Genomic DNA, 25,201 nt, shown 5'->3' on the forward strand with positions numbered 1-25,201 from the left:
GACCATGTCAAAATGGGACTTTATTAAACGACTCATTAAAACCACAAAAAACGAAACCTCTGTTGGGAGAATTGAAATTTTGTGTGTGTGCACGTGGTGTGTGGAGTCAATTTGCAGAAGTCGGTTCTCGCCTTCAGGTGGTCAGGCTTGAAAGTACCAGTTGAGCAGTCTCATCCAGCCAGGCCCTAAAAGACAAAATGTAAAGCTCAGCTTCAAACAGAATTTAGGAAAGGTGGGGACAAGTATAACGAAGTGGGTGCCTCCGCGACAACTTTGGCACCTCAAGCCAGAAACTGGGCATAGGTGCGCAAATGCTGCAAAAGCAGCTTCCAGAACTTTCCAAGTTCAGTAGCGTCCAAAGGGGTGCTGTTGGGTGAGGACAACCCTCACCTTTACACCTTTCGCGTCCTGCCACGCCCCCAGGTCGCCTCCTACCCCGGGGCGTTTGTTTACGTGACGTTGCGTAGTAGGCAGGCCCCGCCCCCGTCCCTGCGGGCCGCCGCGTTTCCCGCGCCTCGGTGCTTCTCCCCTTAAAAGGACAATAGAGGCCGCGGGAACGCGCGCGGACGCCCTGCCCTCTCCCCGCCCAGCCCGCGGCGCGCACGCGCCCGTATGCAAATCAGCTCGATTCAAGAGAATTTGGTCCCGGGAGCCGCGCCTGCGCAGAGGGAAAGCGGAATCTATACCTCCGTCCGCGGTAGCAACTGAAGAACTGCTGGAGACAATCTTTCTGGAGTCGGCGCTGGCGGAGGGAGTGCTTGCAAGGGGTTGGCCTGGTGCAGTTTGCATCGTGGGGACGCTGCTGCGCGTGGAAGGTGAGTGATTCTAGTCCGGACACCGGTGCAAAACTGTCTCCGAGGTTTTGCTTTCTGAGATTTTTTTCTTTCCTCCTTTTACCTCCCCCGCCTCCTCCGTCCTTCCTATACACAAACACACAGGAAGTTTTGTCTTGGAGATGGCATTGCGGGGAGCGCTGTCCTCGTGCTCTCCGGACTCCAGATTCTTTTGTACTGAGGTGTTGGAGATGCGCTTCTTAATTGGGGAGGATATTTGAGGTAAACCGAAAGTCAGGGTGTGGGGAAAGTGAGTGCAGCGTGGAAACGAACGAGCAGCGGCGGACTTGCATCCACGCTGAAGGTGACAATGACTTTTCTCAGTCGTAGTGTTCCCTGCCGACCCGGAGAGTAGAGTCCGGGTCGCAGATCCCGTGTGGGCTCCGGCCGGGGGCTCGGGCGCCGCGTGCACCCGCGTGTTGCGCTCTCGCGGCGCTCGCGCTGGTTTGCACGCGGATGAACAACAAAGCCGGAGCTCGGAAACTTAACTTGCCACTGCCTGGAGCCGGCGGCCACACAGGCTGAAAGCAGCCTGTGAGGGCCAGCGCCGGGGTTGCGCGACGCACGCGGCGTGGCGTTGTTGGAGAAGTCCGTAGGGACGCGGCTGCGACAATGAGCGCGCAGCACGCGGTCTTTGCACTCGGTCGGTGTCGAGTGGTCTCTGCAGCCCAAAGTTCGCCGTCCGTCTGGTCACCTGTAGCGTGGGTGCTGGCGACACGGGAGGGGTAGCCGTGTCCGGAGGAACCAAGCCGTGCGGATGAAAGCTGCGGCGCGGTCCGCTGCGTGAGGCGCCCAACTCTTTATTTTTTTTCTTTTTGTGTGTGTGCTTCACCTGACAAGCCACGTGCTTAGGGCCGCGACCGTGCTGCATCCGAGTGTCCGGCTCGGAGTGAGTCGCGGGCTGCGGTCGCCGTCGGGGCTGTCGGGAGCAGGACAATGTGATTTCCTGGTGATGGCGTCTTGCCAGTTTCCAAAGCACAGCGAAAGTCGCCAACTCGCAGCATACGCGCGGCGGCGGGGACCTCCGGGCGTTTCTCATCCGGGACTCCGCAAAAGTTTGGCCCCAGGGGCCAGCGGCTGAAGACACCCTAGCTCGCGTGGGTCCCCGGACGAGGGTCCCGGTCGCCCCGACGTCGCCTATGCCGCCGGACAACAAAGGGCCGCGTGTGCCCGAGCGGCGCGGGCCGGGCGGGGCGCGGGGCGGCTTTTGTCCCTCAGGTCCTCTCGGAAACTTCAGCGGCGGCGCGGCGAGGCTGTGTCCGTGGGAGCTCCACGGCCTGCGGGTCACCGATGCGGCGCGACGGGGCGCTGCTCGGCGGGGCGCACGCGTGGCCGGGGCTCCGAGGCACGGGAGGCCGCGTCTGGGAGGTCCGTGCATCCGCCTTTGAAGTGGAACTGTTGCCATGTTTGAATTACGTCAGGCCGAGCGTGCGGAGCGGCCCGGGAGCAGAGGCGCGGCCTTCGGGCGGCGCCGGCGGGGCGCGAGCCGTTGTTCCAGCGCAGGTGAGGGCGGCGGGTGGCGCGTGGTGCCCGGGGACCCTGGAGCGCTGGGCTCCCTCGAGGAGTGGCGCTCTGCGCCCTACCCCAGGACCTCCGACTACACACGAGGAAGTTTTGGGGCGCCGACTGTCGCTCCTCTTGGAAGTGGGGACTGAGGAACTAGGGGGTGCGTGCTGCCTTTGTGTGTTTACACGTGGGGAGACTGGCGAGGCGCAGGGCAGGTTGGGCTGGGCGGCTTTGGAAGACGGTGCAGTTCTGGTAACTAGCACCCCAGTCCGCCTCTTGTTTTTTATTATTTTCTTCTCACCTTTCCTTACTGCAGGTGAAGAATGACTGTGGAGCCAGACGTGTATCGTACCCCCCACCCCCTTCCATGTTAGGAGTTCGTTCCAAGTAGGCTGGCTCTTAGTCTTCATGTTTTCTAAGGAAGGTTCAGGCAACTTTTGCCGTCTTTTAGTAAGAGATGGACATAAAACTTGTTTCTAGCAGTGTGTGGAAAACACCTGCTTTTGAACTGAAGTTTGCCAGACTTGAAAATAATTTTAATGATTTTTTTTTTTTGTGCTGCAAAACTGAACGCGAAAGTTTGGGGTTCGTTTTTGAGTCCGGGCAAAGCCTAAACGAGTTTCAAGTATTCAAAGGATGATTTGGAGGATGTTTTGTGTTTTGACCTTAAAGTATGCAGGACTCAGATAAATCTCAGGTGGCCTTGAGAAACAGCATTGGGGAGTAGGCCATTCGAGATAAAGGATGCTGGGAGAATTTGCCAGAGTATCACTCTGCTAGGGAGCCCTTGCTAGTTTCACAATTCCTGGGAACTGGGGCTGACCTTCCAGTTACCCCCTTACACTTTTTTTCAAGCTAAATTTTTGGTATGTGGCTCCAGGCATAGCTCAAAAATTACGCTGGTTTGACACATGGATGCTTCTTTGGTATTTGGGGTTTGCTTGCAGTCTAGACATCCAGCCAGCAACACCGTATCTGTTTCGTCTTTCACGATTTCTCCTGTGTGTTTCAGTTAGCTTGTTTTCAACTAGATGTGGCCTTCACTGGGAAATAATATTCTAGATGCTTTGCCCTCTTGCACCATAAAAATTGAAATTCAGTTTTTCGCCCTTGTTTGTTTTGTTGTTAGAGAAACACACGCCTTTTGGTTGACCAAGTAACACATACTGAAAGGCTGCCCGTTTGGGGGGGGTGCATTCTTTGAAGTGAATAGAGAGTATGTCAAGAAAATTAAAAACCTTGAATATTACAACCTTGGCTTTCCTTCAGGTGACTCCTGGGACATGTGAAAAAAACATGAGGTGCTTTGTAAACATTGTTTTGTTTTTAAGTATTTTTCTTAGACTACTTACTGCAAGGCTTCAGCTTCCTAGGAAAGTCCATCATGTAGAACTAAGTGATTCTGTTATAATCAAAAGATGTTTGTAAGAGACTTGAATGAGTTAAGAGAAAAAGGAAGGCAAGGTCTTCACTGCCTTCTGTTGTTTTTGTGGGTAGTTGGAGATTTTAAAGAACATCTGTGTATGTATATCTTCATATATGAGGTCAGGTGACTGTTGGGGGAGTTGGATCTCTCAACCACATGAATTTAGGGATCAAATCTAGGTAGGTGGTCAGCCTTTATCTTGCCAGCCCTGTTTTAAATACCCACCCTCAAAACTTGCTTGTTTTCAACCCCTGTTAGATAAGTGTTGTACCATTGTCCTGCCTCCACAGCTATAAAATACCACCCCCTCCCCAAGACAGGGGTTCCATGTGTAGCCTTGTCTGTCCAACTCACTCTCTAGACCAGACTGGTCTTGAACTCAGATCCACCTGCCTTTGCCTTCCAAGTGCTGGGATTAAAGGCCTGTGTCACTGCTAGCCAGCTAAAATAAACTTTTAAATGGGGAAATCTTTTTTTGTTTTCTTTTTTAAAAAGATTATGTGTGTTAGCATTTTGCCTGTATGTATGTATGTCTGTGTGAGGTTGCCAGATCCCCTGGAACTGGAGTTACAGACAGTTGTGAGCTGCCATGTGGGTGCTGGGAATAGAACTGGGGTCCTGAAGAGCAGCCATCAGTCTTAACTGCCGAGCCCTTCCTCCAGCCTCGATGCAAAAAAATCTTGAGCCAACTTCCTAAGACTGCTTTGAGGACAATGCTTTGAGGACAATTAGTTTCCCATGCAAAACCCATAGCTAGTTACTTTAGAAATACGTCCTTTGAGTTTGCTTGCTGCTCTTCCAAAAGACTTGATATGGGATCCCAGCACCCATGCCAGGTGGTCTGCAACCACCTGTAACTTTATATGGGATCCCCACAACTACCTGTAAGCTCCAGAAGACCAAACACCCTCTCCTGGCCTCTTTGGGCACTTGTGCACACACTTACATTGACATACATACACATAATTAAAATAAAATCTTTTTAACGTTTGAGCCATCTCCCCGGCACCTAAAAACAATTCATTAAAAAGAAAATAATTTTCCCCTCCTCCGGAGATGATAAGACTGAGTAAATGGGAAGAAAGGTAACACATTTCTCAAGCCCTAGCTTAATTGTTCAGAATGCTGGGGGCCAGGGCCTGGGTGTTGTTGCACTTGTAAAAGCTTTAATCCCGGTACTCAGGCCTGCACACAAGCAGGTTATCTGAGTTTGAGTCAGCCAGGGCTTCTTAGGGAGACCCGTCTCAAAAGAAAAGAATGCCTTACGATGGGAAGCTGCAATTCTTTTGATTTACTTTGTTCAGTTTTTCACTCTGATAATGGCAGTAATACCTACTTCACAGGGTTGAAAATGACTGAAGTGTGGGCCGTAACAGGCTGCTGTGCTCAGGGTTGAGAAATGGACATCTTACAGAAGATAACACTGAGGCTTGGGTCAGTTGCTTTGCTCAGAGAAACAGTAAATGCTGAATGAAAAGAGTGGGTGTGTGGCCCCTTCCCCCACCATCAGAAACCAGTTCTGGGAAGACACTGCCCTCAACTTCTGTTTGTCATTCCAGATCTGATTCAACTGGTTTACACCAAAAAGTCCAGTGAAGACAGAGTAAATGTCACTACTTTGTTCCTGATTTCTCCACAGTGCCACACTGGGGTCCCTGCACTTTTGCAGGTTTAAGTAGGAAATTCTTGATGTCATTTGATTCTCAAATTTGTTTTCTTTCTGCCTTTCAAATTGTTTCTGCAACTTAAGAATTCTAGTATTGTAGGGGTAATCTAAAAATCTAGTCCAAAAAGAAAGACATTTGTTTCTAAGGTGAGAAGGCTTTCTTTCTCCACCAGGAATGCAAAGGTCACAGATAGTTGCTGTTACAGATTTATTTTGTTGTAGTACAAAAGTTGAAACCTGAGCTAAAATATTTCATTTCTAGTTGTGTATTTTGTTTCCATCTATTAAAAGTTTGATTGGGTTTGACATTTTTATCTGGTTAATGCTAGTGAATGCTGGATTGAAGTAGGCTTATTTCTCCTTAATTGCTTCCTTTTTTTTTTTTTTTTTTTCCCAGAGACAGGGTTTCTCTGTGTAGTCCTGGCTGGCCTGGAACTCATTCTGTAGACCAGGCTGGCCTTGAACTCAGAGATCCATATGCCTCTGTCTTCTGAGTGCTGGGATTAAAGATGTGTCGGGGCTGGAGAGATGACTGATGGCTGCTCTTTAGGACTCCAGTTTATTCTCTGCTCTTTCAGAGGTCCTGAGTTCAATTCCCAGCACCATGAGGAGGCTTACAACCTCTGTAATGGGATCTGATGCCCTTTTCTGCTGTGTCTGAAGAGATTGACAGTGCATTCACATACATAAAATAAATCTTTAAAAGAAAGAAAAAGGTGTGTGCTACCACTACTTGGCCCACCAGGGTTAAGCAATAAGTGAGATCTTATTTGCTAGGCATTTTAATAAAAGTATGAAAGAGTTGTGGCACAGTTTTGTAATCCCATACTGGGAGATGTAGGCGGGAGAATCAAGGATTTGAGGTCATCTTCAGTTATATGGTGAGTTCTGGGACATGTGACTGGCTCAAAACAAAACTGAGCTGATTGATGGTGTTAATCCCAACACTAGGGGGGCAGAGTCAGGTGATTCTGAGTTTAAAGACAGCCTGGTCTTCAAAGTGAGTTCCAGGGCAGCCAGGGCTACACAGAAATCTTATCATCAACAACCAACTAAACAAAACAATAAAATTGTAATGGTGAGGGGCTTGGAGAGGTAGCTCAAAGTTAAGTGCATGTACTTGCAATTTCAGAGGACCCAACCAAGTTCAGATCTCAACACATGTCACTGCTGCCTGTAAGTAACTCCAGCTCCATAGGAAACCAATTATCCTTTCTGACCTCCACTGGTACTCACATAAATGAATATATGCACACATGTAGATCCTCTTACACATGAATAAAATTTAGGTGGATTTTAAAAGAATGAAGACATGGAAAAGTTTTATGAGTAAACTTCCTGGTGAAGGATGGAAAGGAAGCCGTCTCAGACAGAATATCAGCCTGAGTCCTAGAGTGGCTAGTTGTCAAATCTGATTTGGCCCTCTTGGAATACCAGTATTACAAGGTGGGAGCAGCTGGTAGGCAGGACTAGATTCTGAAAAGCTTTGAATTCATTGCCAAGGAGTTCAGAGCTAAGCCTGCAGCCAGAATTGGTACCCTGGAAAGATGATTAATATTTGAGTTGTAGAAGATAAGCAAGTCCATCCTGACAGGAGATCAGTCTCTAAGATGAACAGAAAAGTAAATAAAGCAGCAGAATATCTATGAACCTTTGAGATTTGGTGGAGGGCCATGGGCAGAACGAGAAGTAATCAGTTAATTTTTCAGATTTTTGTCCGTGGCTGTGGATCATAACTAAGGAAGCTAGACAGTGAAGAACAGGTTTGGAGGGACAATATCATCAGTTTGGGGGCATTTAAAGATTAGAATGGTTGGTAGTCACAAAAGGAAAAGATTGAATCTAGTCAAGGGCATTTGAGAATTTCCTGAGAGTGGACTAGTCCAAACTAATGGCAAAATAATGTTGAGGGAGAGTGGCTGGAGCTGGCATTAAAACAAAACTGTCAGTTGAGTTAGGAGTACAGCATAGCGGATGCAGTCCTGGACCATCCTTACCACCACAAAAAAACAGCTATCAGTGCTGAATTCCTGCTGAATGCTAGCCTTGTGTTGGTGTGTAATATGCAAGAGTTGGGATCTAGCCCTATTTTAAGATGACATAAAGATTAGGAATGAACCTGAGATTTGGGTCATGTGTATATCTGTCTGTCATTCCTGCTTTCTTCTGAAGAAAACACTCAGTTGAATACCCAAGATATATTCTAGGAATAGAAAACTTTATATTTCAGTTATGTGCAGATCCAAGGGAAAAATGTATCCTGGTATTTTCATATACTTGTTTTTTAGCGTCGTTGTCAAGAAGTGAAATTTCACTTTAATGTTAATTGAAGGGCTAATACAATCAGAAGCATTTTTTTGTTGTTTGTTCCTGTGTTGTTTCGGCAGTTTTCTCTGGTTGTATAACCCTGGTTGTCCAGGAACTTGCTCTGTAGATTAGGATGCCTCGGACTCACAGAGATCCACCTGCTTCTGCCTCTGAGGGCTGGGATTAAAGCACATGCGTGCCACCATGCTTGACTAGAAGCAATTCTCTTTTTTTCAAGAAGGTTTATTTTTAATTATGTCTAAGTGTGTTTATGCATTTGGGTATGCATAAATTAAGTATCTGTGGAAGCCTTCCTCAGGAAGAGCAGTAAGTGCTCTTGACCACTGAACCATCTCTCCAGCCTCCCTAAGAGCTTTTTTTTTTTTTTTTTTTTCCACCTAAACTTCAGAGACCTGGGCTTGTGATTTAATTTTTAACCCTTGCTATCTCAGTAGATTTGTTTATGAGTTTGGATCCCTTTCTTTGTAAGGTAAGTTTTAGGCTTTGCCAAATGCAGCCATAGTTTAAAAAAATGCTTCGGTATATGGTTTCTCAGAGATAGGATATATGTTTGGAGCTCTTGGCAAACAAGAGGGGTCTACTTCTACTCAGCCTCCAGGCAAATTAAAATTCATTGCTTTAAAAGTATCCAGGTCAATTTGGAAGCTTTAATGCAGGAAGTAGGCAGGTGTCTAAGCGAGGGGAGGAAACAGTAATACCCTATTTGTCTCTTGCTCTCCTGATCAGTGGCTTTTATTGAGTTCTGCAGCCAAGTGGCCTGGCAGTGGGAGAAATACGAAGCTTCTTCTGTTGACCCTTTGTGGAGAGTGTTACTCTAGTTACACTTTGTTTGCTGGGTCCTGTGAGCACAGGTGGTTAAAGATAGCTGCTCACAGTTGATTCAAATGCTGCCATTACCAATTGCAGTAACTTGGGGATTCCCATACCAGTGGGTTTTCATGATGACTTTACTGTTTTCCTTTTCTGTCTTTACTTCAAAGTTGGTTTTGGATTTTTCTTGGTTCCTTTTGTCCGTAGCTGCGTACTTTGTTTGGTGCTTTATAAAGGTGTCCTCATTCTGTCTATTCTGTAGTATCTGCAGTGGAGTGGATTGTCTAACAGGTCCATCTCTTTTGATTTTAAGAAATTATTTATTCAAGCTCTGCTTTTTAGGATCCTTGAGGTGAATGAAGGTGTGATAATAACGGTTACTGGGGTGTGGTGTGATACTAGCCTGTGGGATAGAATAAAGCAAAAGTCAACTTTATGTTTGCATTCTCTAGAGGATACCACTATTTTCTATTTATTTAATATTTACTTAATTTTATGACTTCTTAAAAGCAATGAGCTGGGCAGTGATGGTGCACACCTTTAATCCCAGCACTTGGGAGGCAGAGACAGGCGGATTTCCGAGTTCGAGGCCAGCCTGGTCTACAGAGTGAGTTCCAGGACAGCCGGGACTACACAGAGAAACCCTGTCTCGAAAAACCAAAAAGCAACGACAACAACAACAAAACCAATGTGCAACAGGCTCCATCATAACACTTCATTGTAGCTATAGGCAGGGAATTCAAATATTTAAGTAGGAATGGAAGAGGGTCACCATGTCAGCTGCAAGGAATAGCTTTTTACTAGATTTCTTAATTCTGCCTGTGGCTGGAGTGGGAGACGGTGCTAGTTCTTCTCTGTTTTTGATTGAAATCCCTGTCTGCTTCTTGGGCTGTTCTAGGGCTTGGAGGAGTAAAGAGGGTGGTGGGGGTGCTATGTGCATGAATGTGTAGTGGAGGCCAGAGAGTTTTGTATACTCTGGAGCAGAAATTATAGGAGGTTATGAACCCACCCATGTGGATGCTTTAAGAACAAGAGTAATAATCCTGAACCATTACTCCAACTCAGTCCTTAATCTTTCATATGGGAGATTAGCTCACGTCTTTTGCTGTTCTAATAGTATCTTTGATTTTATTAATAGAGCATAGTGTTTATAGCCATTCATCCTCTATAATTTTACCAGCTCTTCACTTTGCAACAAAATAGCTTTATCAATGTGAATACAATATTTATACAAAGAAGTTAAAGGAAGGATTGTGTATATTGAATGGATACGTTATTACATATTAACTGTTTATTGTGGATAATAAATTGAGAAATCATAGCTTGTGGTTTCTGGTCTACATGCATTTATGATTTTGAGATGCAATGTGTGCGTCAAAATTTACTCTTGGCTATGCATATATATAGTTCTGTGGGTTTAGATACTCAGTTTGTCATCACCACCACTATCCATTCCTTTAGAAAAGAAATTGAAATTTCAATCAATATTTTAAGTCCTTTCAGATTTTTTACTTTGTTTCTAAGTCCCTCAAACACATACATACAAATGAGATTGTGTGGGGTCTTCTCTGCTGTGAGCTGCATCTGACTTAAGCACAGTCAGAAGCAGGTGGTTGCATCTGGTGTAGAATGGTGTGATAAGGATGCTTGCCAGTACAGATGAGATGCATAGCTAGCTGACTAAGCTATTTGAGCAAGTGAGACAGTTCCACAGGAACCACTTAACTGTTTCACAAATGTAGGACTTGGAAAGGACTGCCACCAGGTTGCCAGACCCACCCACCATCTTCTCAGATGTAATGTGATTGGGGTGGGGGGAGGAGTTCTGCTGTGTCTGTGAGTTTACTCTAGAGATTTTGAACATAACTGACCAAGGTTTTATGAAAATATTCTCAGTTAATCTCAGGGTTCCTTAAACCTCAAAATGGTTAAATAAAAATCAGCACTTAACTGGGTCGCTGTAAACAAAATGTGTTTGCTGCAGGTTCCCAGGTTCTTAAGGGCAGGGAAGAGCTCAGAAGGGGCTTTAATAGGATTAAGTTCGTCCAATAAGAAACTTCCTACATGCTCTTTGAGTAGTGCTTCATTTCTCATAGCACTGTCTAGAAGAGGTTGGACCCTGGGTCTCTGCTCCCACTCATCCCTTGTTCAAGAAAAAGCCAGGCCACAGAACCATGGTGGATTGTTAAAGCCACTTGACAGGGGCTGGTGGGTTACTTTTGTGTTTGTCCTCACCAAGAAAGTTACTGATTGACAATGACTTGGTTTGGTATTATTTTTTTAAAAACAGATTTATTTATTTTATTATGAGTACCCTGTTGCTGTCTTCAGACACACCAGAAGAAGGCATCGGATCTCATTACAGATGGTTGTGAGCCACTGTGTGACTGCTGGGAATTGAACCTCGGGACCTCTGGAAGAGCAGCCAGTGCTCTTAACTAACCACTGAGCCATCTCTCTAGCCCAGCTTGTAGGTTTAATTAAAAAATAAAAATTAAAAAAAAAAAGTTTCACTGTCAAGCAGTGAGTGACCATAACATTTCTTCACAGCTTGTCAGTGTGGTAAATGGACCAGCTGGCTTCTCCTCAGATCCAGTCTTGAAGGCTTGTTTCACAGCTTAGAGAGATAGTCTGAGTGCCCTGTAGTTTTGACATGGTGTTTTTTTCCGAAAGGAAGGAAGGAGAGTGAGGGTAGGATTTAGAGATTGCTTTGCTGTGTATACTTCCTTTGTCCTTGCTCAGGAGGAGGCTGAAATTTCCTAGTGCTATTGATGATTGTAAGAGGAACTGCAGACTTTTGACCTTGGTGGCCAGGGTGTTTAGAGAAGAAACAGAAATATACACATTCAAGTACTACATTGTCTACTTTCTTGAGTCTGTCACTTGATACTGTGTAGCTAAAGTGGCATGACCATTTGCTTGCAAGGACATTTCTTGATAGTTTTTCTGTGAGTTCAGTTTAAGAAAATCTTATTTTTGTTAAGTCTCATTTAGTTTTTTGTATTACGTAGAGCTATGTTCTCATTTTTCTTATAGTATCTAATAATCCAGCTACTTTGCTTTTTCTGTCTTAACTGATTTTACAGGTAGCTGTTAGTTTAGACTTAATAATTAAAGTGTGTTACTGATCTTACTCATTCATTTTTTGCATACCTTTAATCCTAGCACTCAGGAGGAAGAAATTTTTTTTTCTAAGTCAGTGTTTTCAGACTTTGTTCAGTCTCCAAAAATGATACACATGCCTCTGAAAAGAGATTACTTCTGAACCTCTTTAATTGTACCTTTCTATGGTTCACTGAACAACACTGGGTTCAAGCAAAGATAATCTAGTGGTAGAAAGGAAGCTTTGCTGCTCACATCTTTCTTTCTTTCTTTCTTTCTTTCTTTCTTTCTTTCTTTCTTTCTTTCTTTCTTTCTTTTTAAATATTCTCTTTACAACCCAGTGTTAGCTCTTCATCTCCTTCCAGTACCCCCTCATGAAAGTTCTCCCCCACCCCCCTTTCCACTTCTCTTTTGAGAAGACCCTCCCTCTGGGTGTCAGTCTCCCCGCCCCCCCCCCACCATTTATTTCTAAAACAACATAAGGATGGTTCTGTGATTATAATTCCAGCACTATATATACAAAAGAAATTGTTCCTTGCTTTGTATGATGCCTTTGTGATAATTAGTAGTTTAGTCCACACAGTCTCTGTCTGGTTGGTCCATTGGAGTTTAAGTTACCATCTTTTTTTGTCCCTCCACCCAACCTTTTTTAATTGTCTCACATGGCAGACCAAGTTGAAGTCACAGCATTCCTCCTGCCTCAACTGCCCTAGTGCTGGGCTTACAGGCACTCACTGTGTCTTTCATGTCCCCTGAGATCCAAATCAAGAAGTTGACCTTAGCCGTGCATCTCAGTGGTCCCCAACCTAAAGACAGTTTCTTCTTTTCTTAGTAGATTTCCATAGAGGATTTTGATCAGAGGATTAATTTTCACTCAGCGGTGTATAGACAGCATTCTAAACTCTAAGCTTAGATTTCTTTCTTTTTTTTTTTTTTGGTTTTTCGAGACAGGGTTTCTCTGTGTAGTTCTGGCTGTCCTGGAACTCACTCTGTAGACCAGTCTGGCCTCGATCTCAGAAATCCACCTGTCTGTCTCCCAAGTGCTGGGATTAAAGGCGTGCGCCACCACCGCCTGGCTAAGCTTAGATTTCTGTGTCTTTCATAACTTCGTTTCAGCTGAATGTGACTCTATAGAAAAAAGAGCACCACCACCCCTTCCGTAGAGCACCCTAGTGAAGTATATGTAGCTTCTTGTGTCCTGGGGACAAAGTGGTCATGGTGAATGCACACATTTTCCTAGCAAGAAACTGCATTAACTCAAAGACACAAAATACCAATATTGTTGTAACTAAAATTTTACATTCATTCTTAATGGCGTGTGGGGTCTGTGAGAAACTGCCAACACGACTGTTCCTCATATGGTTAATGGTTTTTATTACAGAAATGAGAGCAGGAACAGCCAGAGGCATCTCAGAGAGTCCAGAGCAGAGAGAGAACAGTAGACTGCATATGGCCAGGGCTCTCTTGAGAGAGAAGGGAGAATAACCAGAGATAGAGAGCACAGCACAGTGACAGTAGCTGGATTGTAAGAAGGATGAGCAGCTGGAGGGAAGGAAGCACTTGAGGGAGTTGAGGGAAAAGGGGAAATGAGAAAGACTAGGATGCAGTTTGAAAAGTATATATAGGTATTTGTGATACTGAGGGAGCCCTGGAGCCCAGAACGTCTTATATATGCTAATAGGTGCCACAGGTAGCCATATAGTTAGTTGATAATGCTATCCCCTTTTTAGAATATTTGCAGTAAGAAGTGAAGGAGATAGTAGATGCCTCCTAACACAGCACTTTTCTGTATATTCTGCATACTGGCCCTGGTACTATATGGAGTAGTAAGTAGATCTGGGGTACCTTCTCTAGTTGTTTGACTTTTTTTTTTTAATTTTTTTTATTTTTATAAAATTCCCTGTACTGGATCAGAAAAAAGTCCTTGCATGGTTTCTTATTGCCCTCAATCCTCCTTGTCTTTACAGCTTTCAACCAGAAGAAAAGATGTTTGGTTTTCACAAGCCAAAGATGTACCGAAGTATAGAGGGCTGCTGTATATGCAGAGCCAAGTCCTCCAGCTCTCGGTTCACGGACAGTAAGCGTTATGAAAAGGACTTCCAGAGCTGTTTTGGGTAAGATTAGTTATGTTCCATTCTTTTTTTTTTTTTTTTTTTTTTTTTTTTTAAAGATTTATTTATTTTATGTATGTGAGTACACTGTCACTCTCTTGGATACACCAGAAGAGGGCATCGGATCCCATTACAGATGGTTGTGAGCCACCATGTGGTTGCTGGGAATTGAACTCAGGGCCTCTGGAAGAGCAGTCAGTGCTCTTAACCACTGAGCCATCTCTCCCGCCCGTTATGTTCCATTCTTAAGGGGAAAATAGTTTTTAAAAATGTGGGAATATTTCCATGCAAAGGAATGGGCACAGTGTGCTAATAATTAAAATCACTAGTTTTCTAATACCTGGTGAGGATTCATGTTCTTTTTTTTTTTTCCAACTCTTTCTTTTTTTTTTTTAAACTCTTTCTTTTTTTTTTTTAAACTCTTTTTTTTTTTATTTTTTTTTTTTTTTTTTTTTTTTGTTTTGAGACAGGGTTTTCTCTGTGTAGTCCTGGCTGTCCTGGAACTCACTCTGTAGACCAGGCTGGCCTCGAACTCAGAGATCCACCTGCCTCTGCCTCCCAAGTGCTGGGATTAAAGGCATGCACCACTGCTGCCCAGCAGGATTCATGTTCTTAAAGTGAGTCAGTACTGACAGTTTATACTCTGCCTGTGAAGGCCTTTATGGTTTCAGTTGGACAAACCCTTCTTAACTCTAGATTTATAGGTGTATTTTTAAAATGTATCCTTATTCTTTGACCAGCAGTTGTCCCTGTGTTCTTTCTGCATTGTCTTTGACAACAGTAGAGTTACAGTTTAACTTGTTGAAGAAGATGGTAGTAGTATACTTAATATTCTGCCCTGAAAGTTACGAGGGCATGTTAACTTTCCAATAGACACCTGAATAAAATATTTAATATTGAACCATTTTTCATAGTAAAAGATAGTATGTTTGAGAGGGATTTGTACATGTGTACACATGCACTTGCATGAGACAGACATTGATGTTTGATTGATTGTTTGAGTGCGTATGTACCTTTTTTTCTTGTTTTGATTGATTTTGTTTTTTGTTTGTTTGTTTTTTTGTTTTCCACTGTGTGACCCACTTCAGTGCCAGCAGCTCACAGGCATGGAGGCCAGGCAATGGTTAGGAGCCACAGTTTGTTCTAGCATGGGACACTATGAGAGGCTCAGGCGGACGAGCCTGCCATAAATCCAAATCCATGCATGCATGTTTGTTTTTTTCAAGACAGGATTTCTCTGTATAATCCTGGCTGCCCTGGAACGCTCTCTGTAGACCATGCTGGCCTCAAATTCAGAAATTCACCTGCCTCTGTCTCAAGTGCTGGGATTAAAATTATGTCTCACTACTGTCTGGTGCATGTGCACATTTGAATATTTGTATGTGCTATGGTATTCATGTTGGGGTTGGAGCAACCTTGAGTGTCGATCCTTGGCTTAGAGGTGATTATCTATATATTCCCTGCTTCTTGGGTGAGGCTGCTTTGACCTGTGAGCTTCTAGAGATTCTCCTGTTCCTCCCTCTCAACACTTATATAAGTATATTATATACACATACATATACATATATGTATATATATGTTATATATATATGTATATGTATATGTGTATGTAGAACACTTGGGTTGGAGAAATGGCTCAACAATTAGGAACACTTGTTACATTTCCAGGGACCCTGGTTGAGTTCCCAGCACCTACATGGTCTATAATTCCAGTTTGAGGAGATCCTACTCCCTCTGTTCTCTATGACACACACACCGATATACATAAAAATTAAATAAATCTAATTTTAAAAATACTTTTATTTTATGTACGTTGGTTTTTACCTGTATGCATGTCTGTGTGAGGGTGTCCCCTGGAACTGGAGTTACAGATAGTTGTGAACTGCCTTGTGGGTGCTGGAAATTGAACTTGGGTCCTGGAAGAGCAGTCAGTGCTCCTAAGTAACTGCTGAGTAGTCTCATCTCTCTAGCCACCCCCTCCCCCGCCCCACTCCCTTTTTAAAGGCAGGCTCTCACTATGCAGCTTTGACTGTTCAAGAACTCACTGTACAGACCAGGCTGGCTTTGAACTCAGATTCATCTGTCCCTGCCTCCTTCCAAGTGCTGGAATTAAAGATGGTATGCACCACTACACCTGGCTTAAAGATATTTTAATTGGAATACATTGATTTGATTGACTGGGTCTCTTTAAGCTAATTTTTTTTAATTGACAATTTTCATGTCTTTGTATGTTTGATCAATTCTGTCCTTCCTGTTCCTTCCCTCCATTCCTAACTTCAATTGCATAGGCTTGCTCATGCTCACGCTTTCTCTTACTTTCTCGCTCGCCTCCACCCCCCACCCCCTCCCCCAAAAAAAGAACCCTCTAAGGGACCAGGCATGATGGTGCATGCCTTTAATCCCAACACCCTGGAGGCAGAGACAGGCAGATGTCTATGAGGCCAGATCAGTCTACAAATTGAGTTTCAGGACAGCCAGGAGTGCATAGAGAAGTCCTGTCTAAAACCAAAAAAAATACATAGTTTTTTTTTTTTTTTTTAAAGTTCTTTTAAGATGCCACTGAGTCCACTTAGTGCTGCTCCTTTATACATAGGTATAGGATCCCTACTGGAGCATTAATGTTATATCTGACATGTACTAGAGAAACAATGGAGAGGATGTGTTAGGATCGTTGCATTTATGAACTACAAATGGATGTGTCTCTCTCCAAGAGAAGTCTCCACACAGAGTCCTCGAGAGTGAAAAGCATGATGATGTGTTGATTTCCTGACAGGTTGCATGAGACTCGCTCAGGAGACATCTGCAACGCCTGTGTGCTGCTTGTGAAAAGATGGAAGAAGTTGCCAGCAGGATCAAAAAAAAACTGGAATCATGTTAGTTCATCTTTTTTCTATTTCTACTAAAACAACGTTAACATTACCACCCCCAACTTAAGAAATTTTAGCTTTTAGAAAAAGCTAAAAGAATAAAGAAAGCCACTAGCCTGCCATGGCATTTCCTAAACCAATAATTCTGATTTAGGCATGGATCCTCTTCACCTTCGAGAGTGGCATGGTGCTTTGAACTCATGACACAGATTTAGTCTTGTTTGCATTTTGTGTTTACTACTTGCTAGCTGTAGGCTTCTGGCAGGTTACAAAGCTCTTGGCTATCCATAGAGCTACTCTAGGCCCTGAATGAGATGGTGCCTATAAAAGACAAAGCTAGATGGTGCTGTTCTATATTTAAGCTGTGATCAGGTCAGCAGTGTAGATGTGGATTTTGTTGGCCTTTTTGCTCATGTCACTAGAATTTTCATAATACGTGTTTTTAGACCTGTTTTCACTTTGTAAAATTATATCTACCTCTCTGTATATTCCACCTGTGTGAGTGAACCAGAGGGGACTATGGGATCCCTTGGAGCTGAAGTTGGAGGCATTCGTGAACTACCTGGTGCTGGGCATGGCAGTCTTTTTACATTGAAGAAGGCCTAAGAAGTAGAACCACACCATGCCAGACAAGGGAGAGAAAAAGCTTCCATTAGTTGGTAAAGTTTAGGGATTAGCATACAGAATGGCCATAAGTAGTGCTTATTCTTTTTTATGTCCTGTAACAGGTAGAGATATGCATGAGCCCTCACACTCTTGAGTATAAAACTGGTTCTCAGGTAAACATGGGCCTAAGTGGTATTAAATATTCAGTATTTTCTTCCAGGTGGTAGATGCAAGAGCAGGCCCCAGTCTAAAGACAACACTGAAACCAAAGAAAGTGAAAACTCTATCTGGAAACAGGATGAAAAGCAACCAGATCAGTAAACTGCAGAAGGAATTTAAACGCCACAGTGAGTTTGCTGTTTCTAGTGTTTTATTTTTGTCTGGAGCTGGGTGAATCCATTTTCTGCTTATAGTCTACTAAGTACTGAGGTAGTGCCCCCCCCCCCTTTGTTCTGGAGTCTTAGCCTTTGGAAGGCACTATTGACTTGGATCTGCAAATAGTTCATCCGGAAAAGAACCAGCCCTGGCTGTCGGCCCTGACAACCAGAGTTCTGATCCCCAGGACCAACATACTAGAAGGGGAGAACCATTCACATAAGTTATCCTCTGACTAATACATGTGCACTATAGAATGTACACACACACACACACACACACACACACACACACACAGCAACAACAAAAAAAACTAGGCAGACATGTCTGCCTGTGACCACAGTACTGATGAGCCAGAGACAAGGTGGCTGGCACTGAGCACTAGGTTCAGTGAGAGACCCTGCCTCAGTAGAGTCTGGCTTTCACATATGGGTGAACAAGTATGTGGACAAAACCCAACATACTCTCATTCATTCATTCATTACCTATCCCCCCCACCTACCTACCTACCGACTTACCCCCCCCCCCCCCACACACACACAAAGTAGTTAAAGTAGGTAGCTACTATTTCAAGTCATACTAAGGCTGTGTCTTTAGACTGTGCCCTGCTTAATTCCTTTATACACAAGGGAATTAAGTCCAGGAGAGTGCAGCAAATTGGATATAGCATGCAACCAGAAAGTTACCTTCTTCTGGAAAGGAACTTTAGAAATTATAACTCACATGGAGAAAAGTAGCTTCTGACCTTTCTGGTGTAAGACACATATGTTTGTGTCGGGGATAGAATGTGAAAGTCAAACTCATATAGATTGGTAGAGTTGCTGTGCTTGTCTATATATTCAGTTTAGACTTTGGACTTTGAGAAGGAGGGAAGCAGCCTCTTATCACTATATAATACTTGTTTCACCCTGAGGTAGAACTGCTGGGTTAAACATAGAAGTATTTCATATTAAGTATGTAGTTGTTCACAGTAGGTGGAACGGCCAGGTTGTTGTCTCTTTTTATGCATTTAGTGAGTTATACTACAATAAAGATAAATTGCTAGGAACTTTGGAGGTCCTGATTCCGAGAAGCCTGAGGTTTTGCTTTTTGCCCGTCTGCCTTTGTGCCTAACTGATCCTCAGTGATTACAGTTTCAGTTCTTCACCGTATGTAATTAGATCTTAGTGTTGCAAGGTCTTAGATTAAATTTAAGGATATTTCTGTTTTTAAATGTAGAAAAAGTAGTACACACTGAAATTTCCAATGGTTCAAAAAAACTATAACCACTTAGGATCCTGAGCTTCCCTCACATGCGAGTTTTCTGCTGGTGTAATTGGGAGATTTAAGTATCCTGTTAGGTGTTAGGTTTACTCCTTTAAGGTTCCATGCTCTTGAAGACTTTATTTTTAGGAAATTGAATACCATGTATTAACATGAATTGACATACAAATGGCACAAGTAATACTTCAGTTTAGGTGTTTTACTTATGTAAGCATTTATTAAGAGGCATCTGTGAGATACTTAGATTTGTAAGCTTTTATTTTCCTTATAATGCTAGAATTTTGTGTGTGTGCCAGGGAACCACATCACCACTAAACTGTACTTCCTGCCCTTGTAAGCACTTGAGAAAAGTGTTTTCATATGGCTGAGGAGATGGCTCAGCAGGCAACTGCTCTTCCAGAGGACCAAAGCTGGGTGTCCAGAAAAGCACCCTTCTCTGATAGCTTATAGCTGTCTCTAACTCCTGCTCCAGGGCACTGGATAACTGTGGTCGTCAAAGGTGCATGCACACACACAAAACTTACTAGGCTTTGGTGTTTTGTAAATATCTAATAATTGTTGCCCTGTTCTATCCATGCCCTGGGTAGATGGGAAATTTAAGTGGTACTTGTAATCCTTATAGTCTATATATAGCATAGCGTCCAGCAATCAAAAGACTTAGCTTCTGGCATTTATTTTTATTTGTTTATTGTTTGCTTGCTTGTGTTTTGACATCAGGTCTCTACATAGCTCTGTCTGTACCTGCTTTAATTTCTGGCTTATCAAACATGCTGTAAAAATATGCTATTGTAGCTTCAAGCTTTTTTTTCCCTTCTAGAGATGTAGGGCAGCACCTGTACTTTGGTGTTGGCATGATGAAGCTGAAATGTCTTCTGTTTTTAATACAGATTCTGATGCTCACAGCACCACCTCAAGTGCCTCTCCAGCCCAGTCTCCATGCTACAGTAACCAGTCAGATGAGGGCTCAGATACAGAAATGGCTTCCAGCTCTAATAGAACTCCAGTTTTTTCCTTCTTAGATCTGACCTACTGGAAAAGGTAAAAACAAAAGAGAAATCTGTTTATAGTCATCAGCCTACTCAGCCACCAGTTACAGTGTTTTCTATGTGTCTAGCAGTTCAGACAGATTGCATGTTCCTTCTGTTAAAAATCAATGTTAGAAATACCATTGGGGTATTTAAATTTATGTTGATGAAGTAGACTAGCTGTTCTGATGATGCCTTGGTTTTCTTTCTGCTTGCTGTGATAAAATACTTGGGGAGAAAGGGTTTATTTAGACTCACAGTTTAAGGGTACAGTATCCATCATCTTGGGAGAGTCACAGCAATAGAAGCCTGAGAGAAGCAGCTATATCACATCATTGTCAGGGAACATGTGTGAACCCATGTGTACCTGTGCTCAGCCCACTGTGGGTGACAGATCCTAGACTGTTTTCTTTCCCACCTCAGTTCTAGATTATGTCAGGTTGGCAGTGACAGCTCTCATAGTAATGGGGAACACTTGGACCAGATACGAAGTGGATAAGTGGCCAAGACTAAAAAGAGACAATTTTAAAAGAGAAATAGTTCCAAAGGAAAAATTAGACTTCCTAAAACGCAGAGAACAGATAAGATGTTTTCTGTAGATGTGCTGAGAACTTTAAGGTGAAAAACAGTACAGGAGGTACAGACAATATACTACTTTCACAGGAAAAACTAAGAAAGTCAAATCTTTAGAAACATGCATAAAGGGCCGAAGAGATGGCTCAGTGGTTAAGAGAGCACTGACTGCTCTTCCAGAGGTCAATTCCCAGCAACCATATCGTGGCTCACAACTATCTGTAATGGGATCCGATGCCCTCTTCTGGTGTGTCTGAGACAGTTACAGTGTACTCATATAAATAAAATCTTTTTTTTTTTAAAAAAAAAAAAGAAGAAGAAGAAGAAGAAACATGCATAAAGCAAGCCAGAAAACAGTATGCATGTTTTCAGTTGGCCAAGAGATACTAGTTCTGAGCCAGACGTGGTGCCCTTTAATCCCAACACTTGTGAGGCAGAGGTAGGTTGATCTCTGTTGTATAAGGCTATCCTAGCCTTATAGAGGAGTTTCAGTTTCAGCATCCAAAGCTACTCAGAAAAGCCTGTGTTGAAGATACCACCCTACACGCGCCCCCCCCCCCCCCAAAGTAATTATGGAAGTTTAAAATAAAGAGGAGCCAATGAGTTTGCTTGGTGATTGAGAGCATGTTTCAGTTAAGAGCAGTTGGTGCTCTTAGAGAGGACCTGAATTCAGCTCCTAGCATCCTTGTCTGGCAGCTTACAGAACTGCCTATAACTTTTGGTATCCTTTGCCCTCAGTGACCACCTTTATACACACAAAGATATATTAAAAATAAAAGATAGAGGGCAAGAGTAATGAAAGCCAGTAGCTGAATTAGTATAAGTTAACCATATAAAGGATGGCGAAACAGGAAAGTTAAAGACAAAAAACCGTGGAACGGAGAAAATGAAGTAATATATTAGAACAGGGCTGAGCATAGGCTTAGTAGTAAATATGTCTAAGGACTTAGGTTTAGTCTATACCTAGCTTTGCCCAAACAGAAATAGAACCCAAATTAATTAGTGGTTATAGTATTAATAGTTTCAGTTACAACACTCAAAGCTTGCTATTGAAAGACCACTTAGTACTCTAGCAAGCAGTAAAGTATAGTCTATACAAGATAAAGTTTAAAAATTAAAGAGATGGGCCTGGAGAGATGGCTCAGTGGTTAAGAGCACTGACTGCTCTTCCAAAGGTCCTGAGTTCAATTCCCAACACCCACATAGTGGCTCACAACCGTCTATAATGGTATCTGATACCCTCTTCTGGTGTGTCTGAAGACAGCTACAGTGTACTCACACACATAAAAATAAATCTGTAAAAAAAAATTTAAAGAGACAGGAAAATTACATCCACCAGAATAAAGTAATAGAAACCAACCAGTATAAATGAAAATAAAAGTATAACTTGGGACATAACTGGGCTTGAGGCTCATCCTTGGTCTCAGCAGGGAGAATGCAGAGATAGGATCCCAGACCTTTGCTATGTCCAGCAAGTCTAGCCAAATTGGTGAGATGCTGCGTCAAACAAATAAGCCACGGAGCAATGAGGAAGACTGCTATTGTTGAGCTCTGGTGTATGTGTGTATACACATACACACACACGCACACACGCACACCACATCAAGATGTGTGGATGAATGGCTACTGCTTTTCGTAAGTAGAGGCGGGATAAGCAGGATTATTTTTTATAAATAATCTGATGAGTATGTAAGATCGATAAAATACGGAAATCCTAAAAGTGAGCATAAAGGAAATCGAAAGGAAAAAGGAGTGGAGAGACTCAAGAGTGGGATTGATGAACAAGATCTAACCAAAAAGTGCTTCAGGAGAAGCTGTGGGGCTGCAGAGATGTCTCGGTGGATAAAGGAGGCCCACCGCCAAGCTTGACTACTTGAGTTGGATCCTACATGAAGAGGGGAACCAACTTCAGAAAATGCATGTTTGTAAAATATCTAATTCTCCATTTTATTTTTTTCTTGTAGACAGAAAATATGTTGTGGAATCATCTATAAGGGCCGTTTTGGGGAAGTCCTCATTGACACTCATCTCTTCAAGCCTTGCTGCAGCAGTAAGAAAGCTGCTGCTGAGAAGCCCGAGGAGCAGGGGCCGGCACCTCTGCCCATCTCCACTCAGGAGTGGTGACTGAGGTTCGTTTTAGAAGGGAACAAAGAGTGGTTTAAACTTTGAAAAGACGACAAAACAAACTGACCTTCCTATTTTTAACTTGGATACCTGCTATTCTGCCAAAAGACATTTTCTAGAATAGTTTTTAATGGGTTACTGTCTTTACCCTTCATCCAGCAAACTCTGAAGCCAGTCTCTAGCTTAACTGCAAGAAAAAGAAGTGTACATAATATTTAAAATGCTGAGTATTTCATAGGAAAGCTGAATGCTGCTGTAAAGTGCTCTTTAAGTCTTTTTTTTTTTTTTAATTCCCTCTAATGAATGGAATTAGGGGAGTTTCAGGGGACAGAGATGGGATTTGTTGTGTGATAAACCATATGTAGTTTAGTCTTTCTGTGGAGAGGCAGTGGTTGGGGCATTTTTAAATGGCTGGCTACACTTGTTTTCCCTCATGATAATTTGTCATAACTCAGTAGCATGACCTGCCCCTAGAAGGTAGTTAAAAATTTTTAAATGCTAAGGCGTTGCCAAGGTTCTGATGATTCAGACCTGTACTACTGATTATTAAGCAGGACAGACTGAGCTTTCTGCAAATAGCTTGAAGGAGGAAGCAATTTCTGAACATACAAGTAGCACCGTGTCGCCTCCCTTTATCTTCATATTGATAAAAGACTATGTCGATCTTGTAAAACAGAACCAGATCTTCTGGAGAAGGCCTGCCTCTAGAATGGGCAAGGTCCTATAGGGATAGTACCAAAGCATCACCACAAAGTAGAGAACACATGTGGTTAGAAACTACTTAATCAGAATGTGTAAGTCCTGGGGATGCATGGGGCACAGTTGATGCTGCTTGGGACACGTTTCTTAGAGGGCTTACAATATGTAAATAATTGGTGTTAACACGACTGTCTGGGATTCACTGAAGTCCACATGATTCAGTTCTAGCTCTGGATTACCTCAGTTGACCTTTGTGGAGGTTTTATCTATAGAGTAGTTCTTTGCCTTGTCATAGACCTTATTAGGGTTTGGGGTTTTGTTGTTTCATTGTTTTCCTCCCACTATTTAAAGTTGACTAGAAGAGAAGAGTTGTGTGTTGAGGCTAAGTTGATTGGTTGGGTTGTGTTCTTAACAACACGATAGCTGAATAGAGCACCACACCTCTAGATCTCAATGATTCCGTTGGCTTCTCAGTGGAACCCAACTGAAGTTGTCTAATTGCCTCTTCTCAAAGTTCAGGAAAAACAGTAGTGCCACTTGAGACCTCGTAGAGGAGGTGTCCGTGGCTGCCTTAGTATTCTGTTCCTCGTGATTATTTTAGAAACTGGATTTTTAAAGTCTTTTAGAGTTTCACAACAAGGAGAGGCCAGTTTGTGGCATCCTATAGTTTTACATTATGTATTTCTTCCTTTTGGGAAAAACCTACCTAGTACAAGCTACCACATACACAGACTACCCAATGAGTGGGTCCTTTCTCCACATCCCTGGTATAGTACAGAGTCCAGCCATTACCATTCTCCGGCGTTACTTTGACATGGGATTTTTTTTTTTTTTGTACATTTTGGCTGCAGTATTGGTGGTAGAATATACTTTGATGGATCATCTCTACTTCTGTATTTATTTATTTATTACTAGACCTCAACCACAGCCTTCTCCCCTCCACTCTCTGCCTGTAGGGTGTACTGTATGTAGTCATGCACTTTGTATTAATATATTAGAAATCTACAGATCTGTTTTGTACTTTTTATACTGTTGGATACTTATAATCAAAACTTTTACTCTAGGGTATTGAATAAATTTAGTCTTATTAGAAAAAAATTCTGTCTTGTGACTTTGTCTTAAAAGTCTCTGGTAAGAATCTTTTCAGGGCCTGGGGAGATAGCTTAGTGGTTAAAAGCACTAACTGTTCTTGGAGAGGGTCCAGGATGGATTCCTAGCACCCACATGACAGCTCAAAACCGTCTCTGGTTTTTGTTCCTGGGGCTCTGATGTCTTCGGTCCTCCTTGGGGACCAGGCAGGCACAAGAGACACAGATGAATGAAGACAAAACCACCCATTTACATAAAATGAATATAAAATTTAAGAAATGTTTTTCATGGAGACATGGTGTAAGCTTTATTTTTTACGAGCAGGGGTTTGGTTGCAAATACTCTTTAGACTCTAGGATAAGTGGATATGGCAGCTGACATACAAAGTACTTCATGCTTGTGGGTGGTTTGGTTTTTTTGTTTTGTTTTGTTTTTTTTTTGGTTTTGTTATTTGAGACAGGGTTTCTTTGAGTACAGCCCTGGCTGTCCTGGAATTCACTCTGTAGACTAGGCTGGCCTCGAGCTCAGAAATCCTCCTGCCTCTGTCTCCCAAGTGCCGAGATTAAAGGTGTGTGCCACCACTGCCTGGCCATGCTGTGGTTTTACTTGAGTGGAAGGTCCAAGGTTTCTTATCTGTGGGAAGAGTTAGACCTGGATATTTGTGTGAAACAACTCTACAGAATTATGCAGAACTTGAAATAAAATCAAAGATAGAAGCTGCAAACAAAGTTTTTGAGATAGTTATGTATCCAGGCTGGCCCTGGTAATCACTGTTTAGCAGGTGAGATGGCTATGTGC

The 25,201-nt window shown here is 42.9% G+C and overlaps 2 protein-coding genes and 1 non-coding gene across 4 annotated transcripts; 1 reads left to right on the forward strand and 2 right to left on the reverse strand.

Moving 5' to 3' along the window:
* Positions 1 to 2,223, reverse strand: LOC114612565. Its single transcript, XM_028757525.1, has 2 exons — positions 687 to 2,223; positions 1 to 185 (listed from the first exon to the last, which is right to left on the reverse strand). Exon 1 carries the CDS (start codon positions 2,209 to 2,211, stop codon positions 1,318 to 1,320), a length of 894 nt encoding a protein of 297 aa, XP_028613358.1. The 5' UTR covers positions 2,212 to 2,223; the 3' UTR covers positions 1 to 185; positions 687 to 1,317.
* Positions 637 to 24,412, forward strand: Sinhcaf (SIN3-HDAC complex associated factor). 2 transcript variants are annotated; one of them, XM_028757526.1, is made up of 6 exons: positions 637 to 815; positions 13,639 to 13,785; positions 16,556 to 16,655; positions 17,476 to 17,602; positions 19,781 to 19,931; positions 22,456 to 24,412. In XM_028757526.1, exons 2-6 carry the CDS (start codon positions 13,658 to 13,660, stop codon positions 22,613 to 22,615), a joined length of 666 nt encoding a protein of 221 aa, XP_028613359.1. In that variant the 5' UTR covers positions 637 to 815; positions 13,639 to 13,657; the 3' UTR covers positions 22,616 to 24,412. The 2 variants fall into 2 exon arrangements, with proteins under 2 accessions (XP_028613359.1, XP_028613360.1); XM_028757527.1 differs by lacking the exon at positions 637 to 815 and adding an exon at positions 999 to 1,055.
* Positions 14,851 to 14,986, reverse strand: LOC114612649. Its single transcript, XR_003710065.1, has one exon. It is a non-coding gene; the product is annotated as a small nucleolar RNA SNORA42/SNORA80 family (small nucleolar RNA).
* Positions 24,413 to 25,201: the final 789 nt, after the last annotated feature.

This window comes from Grammomys surdaster, unplaced genomic scaffold (assembly GCF_004785775.1).
Source record: "Grammomys surdaster isolate TR1022 unplaced genomic scaffold, NIH_TR_1.0 126176, whole genome shotgun sequence".
In the NCBI taxonomy this organism is placed as follows: Eukaryota; Metazoa; Chordata; class Mammalia; order Rodentia; family Muridae; genus Grammomys; species Grammomys surdaster.